Here is a 15775-nt window from a genome sequence, read left to right as displayed (position 1 = left end):
TTGGGGTGCGAAGGATCAGTGCAGCTGCAACTGGGGGACACGTATCCCACATCCGAAATAACACAGGTAGAAGGGATTCCAGTGCCCGCCTCTGCTAACGCTGCACTCCTTGAAACACTAATATATAACAACAAAACCCCAACAAACCACAGGCAAAGCTCTGCATGTCTTTGAAGACAGAAGAGTGCTTCAAGTAATATCCTGTAGAGAAAACACTTGGCTTTCCCTCAGCTATTTGCCTATAGAGGAATGCTCGCCTATACAAGACTAACAAAGGAGTTATCTTTTCTTTGGCTTATTTGTCTTCCCCAAACTTCACCTCTACTTCCTATGCTCCTCTGAATATCTATCCTGTAACTGATCTTGATCTTAAGCTTGGTGGCAAGTCTGCCCCTGTGCATGCAGCAATGACAGCTACACAGGGGTGATCGGAATGACGGGTTGCTTTCTCTAGGAAGGCAGGAAATTAACAGCCAAAGAAATGAGCACAAGAAGCTGTATATAAGACAGAGCAGGCCCTTATTTCTGTATCATTAAAGATCGAAGGAAAGAACCCAAATGTCAACAGCTTTACAAGTACATGCTTAATGCTCCGAACAGCCAGGAAAATGGGAGCAAGTCAGCCTAGGAAAGGATTCAATGAACGTTACATTACCAGGATGTTGTGTTTTACTTTTGCAGGTCACCTTAAAGCTATGTCGCGTTGACAATTTAAAGCTCTTAAGGAGATTAGGGGTTCAAGTGCTGTGAAAAAACACATTCGGGCTACTAAAATCACAATTCTCAATTTCAAAATGTGCACGAGATGATTATGAGTATGAGTTAGTGATTTTTAATTATTTTCTGCAAGTTTTACATATTCATAAGGCTGCTTGGAGTAGCACACACTGCGTTCTGATGAGGAATTCCATTATCTCGCACTCTTAACACAGCTTCAGTGCAGCACAAGACAAGGTTTCAGGGACAGGATGTAAACCAATATTGCAGCAGGCTCAAGTTTCAAACGGCCGTAAGCATCACTGGGGGCTGATTCTATCACAGCCTCTATTCTAACCACACATGGGACCTTCTGCCACTGCTTCACCTCTGCCCTCCCTAGAGCTGGTTGGCTTTAATCAGCATGAATTCTTCATACCCAGACTGGCATGGGAATGGCTAAAGCCAAGCCATTCTGCTTATAGAATCCCAGACTGGTTTGGGTTGGAAAGGACCTTAAGATCATCCAGTTCCAACCCCCTGGCCATGGGCAGGGACACCTCACACTAACATATACATTAAACACGCTTAATTTAGATTTGGTAAGGCAGATAAAACATTTTCATTACGAAACACTCCATTCACTATATAAGGTGCATTATACCCACGTGTGTACACGTGACAAAACACGTAGAGCATGTCATCTAGCTGGGAGGAAACGTATTTTTGGCAAAGAGAAAACACAGATGTAAACTGTTTTAACAGAATGTGTAGTACAGGGGACCACTGTGTATGGAAGGGATAAACAAAGATTGCCAGAGGGAGAGACCACTGTGTATGGAAGGGATAAATACAGATTGCCAGAGGGAGAGACCACTGTGTATGGAAGGGATAAATACAGATTGCCAGAGGGAGAGACCACTGTGTATGGAAGGGATAAACACAGATTGCCAGAGGGAGAGAAAGTCCACACTTCTCAAGTGACTCCTATGAACCCAGACATCTTCTAAATTATTAAAGTTTAGACACACTTAACAGCTATTTCTGCCCTAATGCTGCATTAATTTATAATTTATAATTAATTATAATTTATAATGAGGGCCCTGAAGGTACTTACTGTAATTTTTTGGAACAAATACATTATTTTGCCTTGCATTTGACTCTGCTCCGTTCCCTGAGAATGCTCCCTTTTAAAAGACACAGATTGTATTATCTGCTCTGCTCAACTATTTTTGTGTGGCACTATGTTTGCACATAAACTGTCAAGATAAGATTTACGAGTAGAATCTTGAGGTAAGCTTTGTATTTAAGTAGAGAAAATATACTGCTCGTAGGAAAGAATACATGTATTACAAGATTTAACAAGAGAGCTTCTGAGTGTGTAATTTCAATTTACACAGTAGAAAAAACAAATCTGAAAAGAAATGAAGGGTCCTTAGCAGTTGGTTATATGGTGATATGGTGATATGGTTATATGTCAGCCAGTGTGAGGCTTTGCTACTTTATGAGTGTCTCAAATGAGATTGTTGGGAAATTGCCTTCACTATTCCTTCCGGTCTCGAAGCAAAGAAATGAAAAAGGCATATGAGAAACTGGTTACACTTTCATTTTCTCTCATTTTTAATATAATGAGACACTGTAAAGCCACGCAGCAAAATGTCCTGAAGACACAAAGGTTATGAAACCGATGGATTTCCTTTAAGATATGCAACACTTTAAAATTCACCCACTATAGGATTCAGCTGCTTTACATGGTTACATCTAAGCCTTAATCCTGATCTATTTAAGTGAAAGCAGAGCTCTGTTTTATTCTTGTAATGCAAAATGAAAGCACTGGTTTCTAAACTGCTGCAGTAAGCAGCTCTGCAGCTAATACTGGGGTCTGTGGGGTGTTGAGGGCATTATCAACACAGTGATCTGAGGTGATTTAATTCATCAGCATACCCTATGCCCAGTGTGGAACTGATCCTCATTACCAGGGTTTTGCTTTGTCTCATTTTAAGTGGCCCCAGGGATAGGATTTAGCACTTTATCAGCTATTGCCCTGCGAAGGAACCAGACACCTCTGATTTGGATTACAGTCAGCAACACTTCTGGGTGCCTCTGTTTCACTTCAGTGAATTAAAACTCACTTTCAAAGCCAGCTCAAGAGGCGAGAGAGCATTCTTCCAATCTTTCCTCATCCCGATGACTCGCATAGGAAAGCTGTGAAGGGCCGTATTTGTTTTAGGATGGAACCATAGAGGAAGTGAGCAAGCTCACAATAAATGCAATGTACAGATTATTTGGAGGCAGTCCTCTCACTTTGCAAAAGAGACACAGAACTGATAAGGAACTGGAAATAAGAATCTCCTTTTACAAGGCAAACAACTGCATTTGGTCAGAGTCATCCAATGGATGGGGGAAGATGCCCATCCCTACCTATCCAACCCATTTTATCCTGTGTACCAGCTTTTGAGCCTTCTACCACCGTCCTTACCAGCAGCCCAATCCCTTGGGTATGTGAATGATAGCTCTTTTAACCATTTATCAGACCATCTCTCCCTTGTGCAATCCGCTTGCACCCCTAATTGTTGTGACAACGCTTGTCATTTGACAGCTCTTTCATCTTCAAAACACTTCACAAACATCAATTAACTCAAATCTAGATTAATTAATCTGACAGTTAATTTGCTCTAGATCCAGCAGTTACAATAAGGGAGAACAAACTTGCGCCTATTAAAGTCATCAGAATGAGTTCCCTTGACTCTAACAAAACTGGGATGGAGCTCATTTATTGAGCCTATTTCTCTCTCCTAAATCTCCACTGCAATCTGGTATTTTCCTTCCCAGCATCTTCAACTGCTTTACCAAGAACAGAGTCAAGGAAAGAGGAGAGGAAAAAAGGAACCTGTGAGCTGCGATCACACACACCGGGAGTTAATCAGTTTTAAGGGGGATCTTAAATCTTGCACCCCACCTGCACAGCATCTAGGAAGATTGATTGGATCAGTCCCTGACCTGCTCAGATAAATCAGGGTAGCAAACAAACTGCTGCGATTAATCAATTCAGGAGGCACTATAAACCAATTGCTAAATTATAGATTAACCCAAACTAGCAAAACAGGGCAAGCAGTCGCAGCAAATTCCCCAGTCACAGCAGACCTTGTGAAGTAGGCCACTTGAGTTTTTAATGATCCCTGTAGTGCCTGCAACCACAGGCATAGAGAGAACAAGGGAAATATGAAGGGAAAAAGAAGGGAAACGTTTAACAATCGTAGTATTCTAACTGAGAATTGTAGCAGTCTGATTAATCATTTACTGGAAAAGTAGGTCCAATGGCATTTGTGCAAGGAGGACTGTTGTGGTTTAACCCCAGCCAGCAGCTAAGTACCATGCAGCTGCTTATTCACTGCCCCAGTAGTATGGGAAGAGAACAGGAAAAGGATAAAACCCACAGGTTGAGATAAGAATGGTTTAATAACTGAAATAAAGTAAAATATAGTAATAACAACAACAATGGTAATGACAGAGAGAAGACAGAGAGGAATAAAACTCACTAAGCACATGTGATGCACAATGCAACTGCTCACTGCCCACTGACCGATATTCAGCTCATACCCAAGCAGTGAGAAGTGGCTCCCAGCCAACTCCCCCCAGCTTATATTCTGGAGCATGATGCTCTGTGGTATGGAATATCCCTCTGGGAGCTCAGCTCAGCTGTCCTGGCTATGTTCCCTCCTAGGTTCTTATGCCCGTCCTCACTGGTAGAGCATGGGAAATTGAAAAGTCCTTGCTGTAGAGTAAGCACTACTTAGCAACAACTAAAACATCAGTGTGTTACCAGCACTGTTCTCACAATCCAAAACACAGCACTTCACCAGCTACTAAGGAAATCCTAACTCTATCCCAGATGAAACCGAGACAAGGTTTCAGAAACTGGCTTTCACAGTGTGTCATTCACTTTAATTTTATAATAACCCTCAAAAGAATGTATCACCCTCTGAGAATACTGTTTTAAAACTCCTACTCTGGTGATGCAGTATGCACTTACACAAATATTTCTATCCACTTATTAAATAACACACCACATCCCAATATTTAAGCCTATTTTTTGTGTTTGTGTCTTTTGACCACCAAAAAGGAGCTTTCAACTATATAAAATTATCAGCTGCACAAGCACTTCTCTGGAAACTCACAACATGATAACATCCTCCAAATGACTACGAAATAAACTATTCTGATGATACAGGAAGATCTGCAACCTCCAAGAGTGAGGCAATTATTCTAAAGATTCCAGGAAAACGCCCTGACCTCATGAAAACAACTTCCTGAAAAAGTCATCTGAAGGCGTCTTTTGATTCATAGAATCATAGAATCATAGAATAGTTAGGGTTGGAAAGGACCTTAAGATCATCAAGGTCCAACCCCCCTGCCATGGGCAGGGACACCTCACACTAAACCATCTCACCCAAGGCCTCGTCTAACCTGGTCTTGAACACTGCCAGGGATGGAGCATTCACAACCTCCCTGGGCAGCCCATTCCAGTGCCTCACCACCCTAACAGGAAAGAACTTCTTCCTTATATCCAATCTAAACTTCCCCTGTTTAAGTTTTAACCCGTTACCCCTTGTCCTGTCACTGAAGTCCTAATGGAGAGTCCCTCCCCAGCATCCTTGTAGCCCCCTTCAGATACTGGAAGCTGCTATGAGGTCTCCATGCAGCTTCTCTTCTCCAGGCTGAACAGCCCCAACTTCCTCAGCCTGTCTCCATACAGGAGGTGCTCCAGCCCCTGATCATCCTCGTGGCCTCCTCTGTACTTGTTCCAGCAGTTCCATGTCCTTTTTATGTTGAGGACACCAGAACTGCACACAAAACTCCTTCATATGAAGGACACGTAAAGGTTAAATCCCCCTTTCCTCTGGTTTAAGACTTTCCACAAGAAGGACTCCATGTGAAAACACCTCTTCAGCGATGTCAGGGTAAGTAAGCAGGGAATGATTGGCTCCACTGGCATTCATTTTGTGAGTAAATTGAAGGGGAGGACGTAGAACTGTGTAGTTAATCAGGTATGACTGAAATCACCCAATCAAGTCATACCCAGCACGTCTAGCCTACGCTGTGATTCATTCTGGGTGCCCATCTATTTCTACATGGAAATAAAAGCCCAAAGAAAACAGCAACAACAAAGAAGTCTTCTATTATGGAACAGTGTGAAATCCTTTAGTTCATGCTTTTCTAATCATCATTTGACAGTGCTTGAACTGCCCTTTGTGCCACATGCTTTTTGTAATCCTGCACAAATTACTGCTGTTGACCATAAACCGTATCTTTCCACATTAGTGCTTCTAGAGACAAGCACTCTATGACAGCGAAACTGTGCAAGAATAAAAGCACTAATAGGTTTGTCTGAATGCATTACTTACTGCTTGTCTCTTAAGCTTTACTTGGCCTTCTTCGCTGGTTCTGCTCAGTTACTTTCACCAGTGGCTTTCAGAGATACTAAGGGTTTACTGAAGGATTGGAGTTTATAAATTGTAGACTTGTAGTCACATGTTAAAGGTCACTGAAAGCTTATTGATTTAGAGAAAACTGCAGTAATAACTCAGAGAGCATGAGAAAAACCCCAGCGCTGTTTGCTTTTCCTTAACTCGGAACAGCCAATACACTTACAGACCTTTCAGAAACCCTTTTTTCCCCCTAATGATCCATCATTTTGTATGAAAAATTCAACACTGAAGAAATCAGAAGGAAACAGAAGGTTACAACTATCTGAGGCAGAACCAACCTTCTATCCCCCCAAACACCGTAACAGACCCCGGGGAAGAGATTATTCAATTAATAATAATTTTCTCATTTTAATTAATGAAATGGAAATAAACTGATTGTCTCTTTCCATCAAAATCTTTCTTGTAGGCTGTTGAGCTGCTTCTATTAATATTGTAAGCAAGGATCACATTATACATCAGCATGAACGAGGCAGAAGAGGCACTGCATAGATTATCGATTCAAAGTGCAGATCTCTCAGGAAGACCTTGTTAACAATGATCTAGCACAAAAACGTAGAAAACTCATGGCCTGTGAAAATTAACATTGGAAAGGCCAACGTATTACAAAGGTCTTACTATGGAAATGAATTAACAATCACATGCTGAATGCATCTCACTAGCACTAGAACGCTGTAGACAAACTGGGGCCTACAAGTATCTGCAGATAGACCCCCCAGCAGAAAACCAAACATGTAACTGGTGTGCTGAGACACAGCTACTCCAACAGGTGGGATGGACAGAGCCAAGGAAGTCAAATGGACATAAGGGAGACGGGGAAAGAACGGCAGACCCAGGGTTTAACCTCATTAGAAGTGCACAGTAAGAGGCAACCCTCTCACGGTTACCCAAAGGTAACAGTAATGTCCCAGGGCTTCGTGCTGCAAAGAGCCATTCATGTATACAGAGGACTTATGACCTGATAGATGTAGTAGCACAGCTGTGGGTCCAACTCATCACTGTACATGCATAAATGTCCCCAGGATCAGGATCATCACCTGTAATCAGGTTTAGAAGGGGACAAAACAATAAACAAACTGACAACAATGACAGAGATTGATGCAAGAAAGTACTTAATGGGTATTCTTCTTAAGGACTTGCTATACAGATGTGACACACACTTCCCCTCTCCTTGCAGTGTATTACTTTACCTGCAGCAATGTCTTCCAGTTTGGGTTTTTTTTTGTCTCTTTTCCTTATGAAACAAACTTCTTTCAGTGAGGTTCTCTGTACACAGATACTCTTTTATTTCATGCCATGTGCGCAGTTTGGCTTGTGCCTCTACAGCACCTTGTTGGGTGCTTATTTCCCAAGTATTACAATATCTAATACCAAAACAGAGAGAGAGATTTTTTCAGTGTAGACCAGAAAAAGAGGAAACCTAGAAAAATGTTCCTCTAGAAAAAGAGGAAGCCTGCAACTATTAGAATGGATGGAGACGAGGTAATCCCTGCCAGAAGATACCTACAATGCAAGCCTGTATTTCAACCTTTCACAGCAACATAACTCCCATGCTGAAACCTAACTTGGATGCCAAAGTTTCACAATTTACAGGACATTCTTCTCGGAAGGATTATATTCCTTGCTCAGATTTGCCAGTAATGACCATTGCTTAGAAAAGCAATGCACTGCTTTGGGATCAAAGAGGTACTTTGTTCACTTCAACGCATACATGAATTGTCTGTACCGTCAGCATTAAATGAAGTTATGACGGGCACCGAAGTGTGACCAGACTTCTCAGATGGTTTCAATGTCTGGGAAGAAAAGCTCAGCAGGTTCATAAATCTAATCTATCTTTTTCATAATAAAACCTAGGGCAGCAATAATTGCAATAAAGTTTTACAAGGCGTCCTGAGAGGAATAAGAAATAACTGCTCTCTGCACCACAGCTAAATGAAGCAAAATTAGTTGGGTTTTTTTTTTAAAGCCCATAAGGAATTCAAATCAACAGAACTTTGTAAAGGATGCTGGCAAAAGACTCCTGAGGCAGACTCTAATTATTGGTTGCTTTGATTTTAGTGACCTTGCTTATCTTATCTTTCTAAACAGACATTTTGAACAAGAAAGTTTCAAATGCCCACACTGTGCAAAGGCTGCTTTGGGTGCAAGACTTACAAAGAACAAACTTCTGTAAGTTAAACTGAGTTGGTTTAGTGTCTTTTTGTCATGTTAATCCCCATTCTTCACAACACAAATCAGACCACTAAGCTCAAGACACATGTGATTTCAGTGGCAGAGATGAAAACCCAAGTCTTCAGAACTCCAAACAGCCTACAGAGGTGAGCCACAGGCAGTGACAGTGGCAATGTTAAGAACTCTCCCTCTCTTTGCAGAACGTCCATGAGCTAACACTTCCCTCCAAGCATTTCTGGTGCCTTTTAAAGGCTTACTTTAGATTACGCCTTCCAGAGGATGTAAAAGAGAAACAGCAAGTACAGGTACAAAACTACCCAGCCTCACGCAATTACTGCTCCCAGTGATCAAGCAATCCCGGTGAGAAGCTGATGCTCAGCAAGGCAGCTGGAATACACTTAATCTCCCCACACGAAATACAGCACAGGGAATTCTTCAGCGCTTGGCAGTAACATATTGCTGTACACTTTATGAAGCGAAACAAAACAACTAAAGTCAAATGTTCCAAAATATGGTAGGGTGAAGATTGGAATGCTCAGTCAATGCAAACGAAGTATAAACATTTATACAGTGCTAAACCCATCACAGATACTTCACCTCTTTAATTCTTGTCATTTCCACTCTTCTGTCCCTGCTGCCATCAAATTCCTAACTTATAGTCCCTATAGAAAGTAAACAGGATAGTCATCTGACAAGTACTATACGCTATCTGTCAAACACAAATGATTTTGCAGGCTGCTCTACCATAGCAGCCTTATCTTACGCCCACCAAAAGGTACAAAGGGCCTGAATTTTAAAGAAGCTTCAAATGTTTTTCTTCTTTGACAGCCATAATTAATTTAAAACCATTTCTGCATTCATGAATGATCTGATGCAAATCTTACTACTTTTAGCTTTCCTGCAAAAGTCTGAACTGCAGCCTCAGGCAAATACATATCGAAATCAAACACTTGTGCACACCAATGAAAACATGCATTCTCCGAAAGAAAAGAGACAAAAAAGACCCTGCAGAATCAAGACTACTGTGAAAATTGTCAATAGGTTCATAAGATTAATCCTGCCCTGGCTCTCTTCTTCACCCATTCCTGCACTAACTTTCCTCTCATCTTCTCTATAAGCAGTCCTAAAGGACTATTCTTGTTCCTATTCACTTCTCCCTCTTTAGCCTCCCTTTTGGCACTATCATCTGCAAACAAATTTGACTACCATCTCTCTGCTCATAGCTCAAAGACCCCTCACTTTATTTCCACACCCATCTTCTTCTGCCCAAGTTGAAATCTCAGCCTTTCTCATACCTTTCTGCCTTGATATCAAGCAGATTAAAGAATGTTTCTCCCTCCAGAACCATATTTCTCTACTGTGGACTTGTCACTTGCTCTGACATTCTAGGCTTTACATGCCATTTGCACATCTCTTCCAAGGTTTTCTCATCTAAGTGATTTAAAGGCCACATACACACAATGTGGTGAAGGCTGTGCTGTGCTAATTCTGCTTTTCATTCGAGCAGCAGCAATCTGATCCATCTCTTGTCTCAGGCTTATACGGTTGCATTGCTAAGGGATGTTACCCATTTCAATTTAAGCTACCTCAAGAAGCAGATCCTATGAGGGGTGGCACAACTAAGTGACTGTCAGATATAAGCTGGACTAGGTGATCTGGGACCCTGTGCCAAGGAAGAAGCAGGATGCAAGGGTGCATCTGGTTTTATAAGGTACACTTTCAGACAGGCTGTGTAACACAGTCTGTCACATTACATCTCTTCTTCAGTCTCTCAGCATCTCACATTTTGCCTATACCATGTTCTCCAGCATTGCTCTGTACAGTTCTGCTCCCTTTCAGCTTTGCAGAATAACTATATTGCTTATACAACACAGAGTCATTAGCCTGCCTTCTGTTTTTCAGGCAATAAACTTACAGATATTTAATACACCCAGGATATTTATAAAATTGCAACCTCCCAGGATAACAAACTCATTATCCTGACACTTCACATTACTGTCATCCTACACATGCTACAATAAATAACTCCTCTATGCTTCTGCATTTGCATTAGAAACCCTCTTTAGCCACTACTGTTAATTTTGCTTGCAGTTCAAAATGGGGGCTGTACTTTTCCTACACCTCATTCTCCATTTCATCTGCTACAGCTCTGTTTCAATCCCACTGAACATGCCAAACACAACTGGTCCAACCATTTCATAACTAAGGGGTAGAATCATAGAATGGTTTGGGTTGGAAAGGACCTTAAGATCATTCCCAAACCCCCTGCCATGGGCAGGGATGCCTCACACTAGACCATAGTGCCCAAGGCTGTCCAACCTGGCCTTGAACACTGCCAGGGATGGGGCAGCCACAGCTTCTCTGGGCACCCTGTGCCAGCGCCTCAGCACCCTCACACTAAAGAACTTCTGCCTTAGATCTAACCTGAACTTGCCCTGTTTTAGTTTGAACCCATCACCCCTTGTCCTATCACTACAGTCCCTGATGAAGAGTCCCTCTCCAGCATCCTTGTAGCCCCCTTCAGACACTGGAAGCTGCTCTGAGGTCTCCACGCAGCTTCTCTTCTCCAGGCTGAACAGCCCCAATATCATCAGCCTGTCTATATACAGGAGGTGCTCCAGCCCCTGAGCATCCTCATGGCCTCCTCTGGACTTGCTCCAAGAGTGCCATGTCCTTCTTACGTTGAGGACAACAGAGCTGCACACAGGGCTGCAAGTGGGGTCTCACAAGAGCAGAGTAGTAGATGGAAATACCTTTCAGGACTGCTTCCCCGCACCACCCGGGGTGCTGAGCTCCCTTCCAGTATCTCAGATGTACCTGTCACAACCACTCTGCTCTGGCCTCTTAAGTATCCTGTGCTCCATCTACTTCATCCTTCACTTTTCCTTGCTACATCTCTCACTGTTTTCTAAAACTTCCTCATTCTTTTGGTATTTCTTTTGCCCTTGGACTCATCTTGTTTGCACAACAGTGCCACAATGGGCATAAGCAATATATAAAAATAACCATCCATACTGGTCTCTTCCTGGTGCATCCTCAATACCATACACACATACAGATTCAAACACTGCCAGTACCACTGTTATCCTGTAACAGAACTGCTGATTATTGAAACACAACCTGAATGACCAGTACAAATCCAAGCATTCATAAGACTCCTTTCCACCTTTTGCACCCTTTTGTGGCATGCATGTACACACCTGGCATTTTATTTTCTTCTATCTGCATAGCACATCCTGCAGTATACGAGTGAAAAATGACAATGATGCTTCTGCAGGGTTGTGCAGCTCCAATGATGGAAGAAGAAAGGTTTGCAGCAACAAGGGAAAAACATTACTAGACAATTTGGAAGGGTAAGAAGAAGGAAAAAAGACATATTTTTGGGTCCAATGTCCTTTACATCAGGTCCAAGAGACTAAATAGCCACTGGGAGCAGTGCCATTCCTTTAATACTTTAAATTTGGTATTAACCTCAATCCTGACTAGAAGATGACCAACTGGATTCAGCCTTGATTTAACACCAATTAGGGATAAGAAGATGAAGCTTTCTACACCAAACTCCAAGACCTCAACCATCGGTGTTCTGCTGACTGTGCCATGTGCTGACTGTGCTATGTGCTACAGAAACATGTCATTGCTATAGCACATATCTTTTTGTGGCCACCCTGTTTTTCAAATATAATAACAGACTCTGTTTCTTTACAGAGAGTCTCCAGCCATAAAAGTGAGGAAATAGCAGTTATAAGGGTGGCAGGGCTTCCATTTCCCTTGAATTTACTTCTACCAGTTAAATGATGCTGGGTTCAAATCATGCAAGTGATTGGCAAAGCCAGCTCCATCATTTTTTTTGAGGTTATTGTTAAGAAGTCTAGAGCATAATCTACTGATTACGGTAGATTCCCACTTCTCTGCATCCTTACTTTGATTGTGGTAATCATAAAGCAGCTGCGTGATCATCCTTCCCATCAAAGAAGAGGACAGAGCAGAGTAGCAATCTTCAAGTGAAAAAGGGAGACAAAGTTCTGCTTTCTGTGAGTAAAACAATTCAAAAAGTAGGGATGATTTCTGACCTTTAGCCTGCGGTCCTGGTCTCCGCTGCACAGAGAATTTACAGACACTTTAAAGGTCTTCCAAGCTGGATTTAAGTTATTCATCACAACCTGTGAGCGAAAAGAAAGGAAAGGAACCCTTAACAATTGCACATCTCCAAACGGAATGCTAACAAGAGCATTTCCAATACAGTACTGTTTCCAATACCGTACATTCATCAAAAAGAGAAGAAAGCAGAGCTCAGCTGGAGGTTTGCAGAAGAAACATGCAAGGGATATGTGCCCTTGAGCTACCTGCAGTTTGCAACACTCCTCCTCAGGAAAGCTCCAAAAAGGAGCATGGGTGGGAAATGGACCCATGCACAGATCATGGTGCAGAGATTGCCCCAGTACTGCTATGCTTCAGGGGGAGCATAATTCACAAGGGAAAGGTCGTAGAATACATCACTGAACTGGAAGCCACGGAAGAGATGCAGGACTGGTCAATGTGGATAAGCAGCACTGATTTACACACACATGGTCTGCCTTGCAAGTAAGACTTTATGGGATCCATAACAGACAGGCTCATAATCCCAAATACAGCTCCAGCCTGTACCCCTAAAAGCTGCTTTGAAGACAGTGCCAGGCAATACCATGGAAGCAATAATGGCACTGGGACATAGGATACTAATGTAAAGCACCCAGATTTACATTAGCATCCTGGGATGAGGTAGAGAAAATGCAATATAGTATTAACAGCAAAAATATGATCCCCTCTGTAGCATGATTTGGGCTAAACATAATATGTAGAACTCCTGACCTTCAAACAGAGCATCTTTCAGTTTAACCACATTTGGATCTTTGGCTTCAGTACCATCTTCCCTTACTCTCATGGGCATAAGTCAAGACCTGATACCCATTAGCCAATAATTACACGACAGATAGAAGTGTTTTGAAATGTGGGTGCTTGTAATGCCTTTTGTGACATGAGGAGCATAAACTATTCCTTCTGACAGCCCACCTGTGTCCTTGGAATGTAAATCCAACCCTATTCCTTACCTCAGTCCTGTGAACAAGTTGTTGGGTTGCATCATCATTCACTCGGAAAATCTCCAGGAAAGGATCAGATTTGCTGAAAAAGTCCTAAAATAAAATATAGGACAGGTTAACTCCTGAGACTTGATTTTCCTTGAGCCTTCCAGGCACACTGTGCTGGTGCTCCCCTGCCTGCTAATGAAAAAGGACAGCCAGCATGGCTTTAGTGAGACCTCTGGGTACGTCTGAGTAATATTTCATCCTTGTCCTTGTTCCACCAGGATTTCCATGGCACAGCTGTTGTCCTCAGTTTAACTGCACTCCTGGCAGGCAGAACTGTAAGATGCCATTTTACAGCCTTTTCCTTTCTTACACCCAGGCCAGGTTCCTGAGCTTCAGCTCCTTCATCCATCTAGCTTGTTTCTTTCCGTCTCCATACCTGTTTGGTCTTTTGACATCAGTTTTATCATGCAAGACCCTTTGAAGCAGATTCTACAGTGGGTACTATTCACCCACCCTCTCAAAACAGTGGTTAATTGGCCACGATGTGCTGCTACCAACTAATACAAGTACTGTCAAGATGGATTAGAGGTTAGAGAAGCAAGTCCTCTCTAGGGTGTGATAACAGGGTCCATGTTAAGATGACAGAGCAGGGGAATACATAAAATTACTTGGCATCTCTTAAGAACCAGCAAATCTCTTAACTATGCTCACTGCACTGCAGAATGCCTTCTTATAATGCATCCAGCTGACAACCCTGAGCATTCTTACACAAACCTCAATTAAGTTGCTTTCTGTTTAAGTCTGGCCAAAGCACCTTTTGTTTCAACAACATCTCATTTCTTGTGGCCATGCTGGCTGGGGGTGGGAGTGTAGCTGGATGTTAGCCCTCCATAGCTGGAGGGGGGAAGCCAGCCAACTCAGATTTCTAACAGCACAGCGCTGCAAGAGCAGGATTCAAATGGACTCAGCCCACGTCCCGTAGTTTCAACTCCCCCCTTTACTTTCTTCTTCAAAAGAACCACGTGATTAACTTTATGCATATGAATATTGTTCTTCTCCATAGGTCATATCCAAAACCAGAGGCTTCCACATCAGCCTGGGGAAGTGAGGAATTCTGCTCCTCTAGTATTTCTAGAAAAGCTTTAGCGTAAAAATGACTGTAATATGCATAGTCCTACAATTTTGACTCCTCACCAAATGCCCACCATACTTATATTTGACTAGCTGAATAGACACTGGGATGGGAACACCTTTGGATGAGATGCTAGCAAAAGTCTGAGCACATCATTTTGTCTGTAGGGCATTATTACAATTCCAGAACTGCAAAATAAGCAAATAAATCAGGGTATTGAAAAGGGCCCCATGAATTTGAATGCCTGGAGAACAAAGGGAGTCCTGCAGATCATGAAGCCTCGGGCAACGCTCAAGCAACCTGAAGTCTTTTCCATGCATAAAGATGACACGTACCAGTATTGTTTTCAGAGTGCTGTTCTATGAATGATCTGTTTCTTTTCATACTAGAGGAAAGGTAACGGTACGTTTAGAACTGCTGCAAAGCATGTGCATATGTATTTATTAAATCTTAATGTGGAGCTCTGAACAACAAAGTCATGGGTTTGCCTATGTGTTTCAATTACACGGCTATAGGACATTTAACGTGAAAGTGTGTAGAATGAGCACAAACCCCAACAGATCCTGTAACTCCAGAGCTTGCCTTAAGGCCCTGATGTAGATTTAGTCTCTGCACTCTATTCAGCACTTGTAACTGCCAGTATATAAGGGGCTTTGGTGATCCAGTTCTGCCAGATTACTACTGCGTAGTGAAGAGAACAAGCAGAGACTGAGGCTATTGGTTTAATCTTAGAAATGCCATAAATCTGGAGCACAGAGGGATAAAAAAGATTGAGCTACCTCTTCTCACAGGTAAGTGCACTGATTAAAGCTGACTATAAGCCTAATGTTAACAGATTCTCATCAAACCTAAGCTTGATAAGAAAAGTTATCTGAAAGGAAACACCTCAAAATGATACGTCCCGAGAATGCACCCTGGAGTGCAGAAAGGCTCAGAAAGGAAACCAGGATTTTGTGTAGCATTCCCAGCTGAGTATCCTGAAAGCTGAAACAGCATTTTAGCACAAGGGCAGTCATTCTTAATAATCTGGTTTTAGCTACCAAGGCAATGCCACCTAAAATGAATTAATGCTGCATAGTACCATGTATCACCCTCCTTGAATGGAAAGCCAAAGCCTAATTCCTTTCAGAACGAAGGTACAAACAAAACATCCTTCAATACGGAAGATGCTTTGTTAACAACTCCAAGACGATAAGCTGAAGAAACATTTTGCTTTGGTAGCT

At 42.2% G+C, this 15775-nt stretch overlaps 1 protein-coding gene across 1 annotated transcript in view; it reads right to left on the bottom strand.

The window, feature by feature from the left end:
* Positions 1 to 15775, bottom strand: part of CPNE4 (copine 4) — a 221920-nt gene that overhangs the window by 72853 nt on the left and 133292 nt on the right. Inside the window, exons 6-7 of the mRNA XM_057431321.1 lie at positions 13442 to 13525; positions 12425 to 12514 (exon numbers count right to left, since the gene is read on the bottom strand). Of these exons, the coding sequence (XP_057287304.1) occupies positions 12425 to 12514; positions 13442 to 13525 (174 nt within the window). The remainder of the gene's footprint in view (positions 1 to 12424; positions 12515 to 13441; positions 13526 to 15775) is intronic.

The sequence above is a fragment of the Pezoporus wallicus genome, unplaced genomic scaffold (assembly GCF_028554395.1).
Source record: "Pezoporus wallicus isolate ANWC-B61680 ecotype Strahan unplaced genomic scaffold, APGP_CSIRO_Pwel_v1 scaffold_11491, whole genome shotgun sequence".
Lineage (NCBI taxonomy): Eukaryota > Metazoa > Chordata > Aves > Psittaciformes > Psittacidae > Pezoporus > Pezoporus wallicus.
The sequence above is the reverse complement of the archived record's forward strand: the minus strand, read 5'-3'. Positions and strand labels throughout refer to the sequence as shown.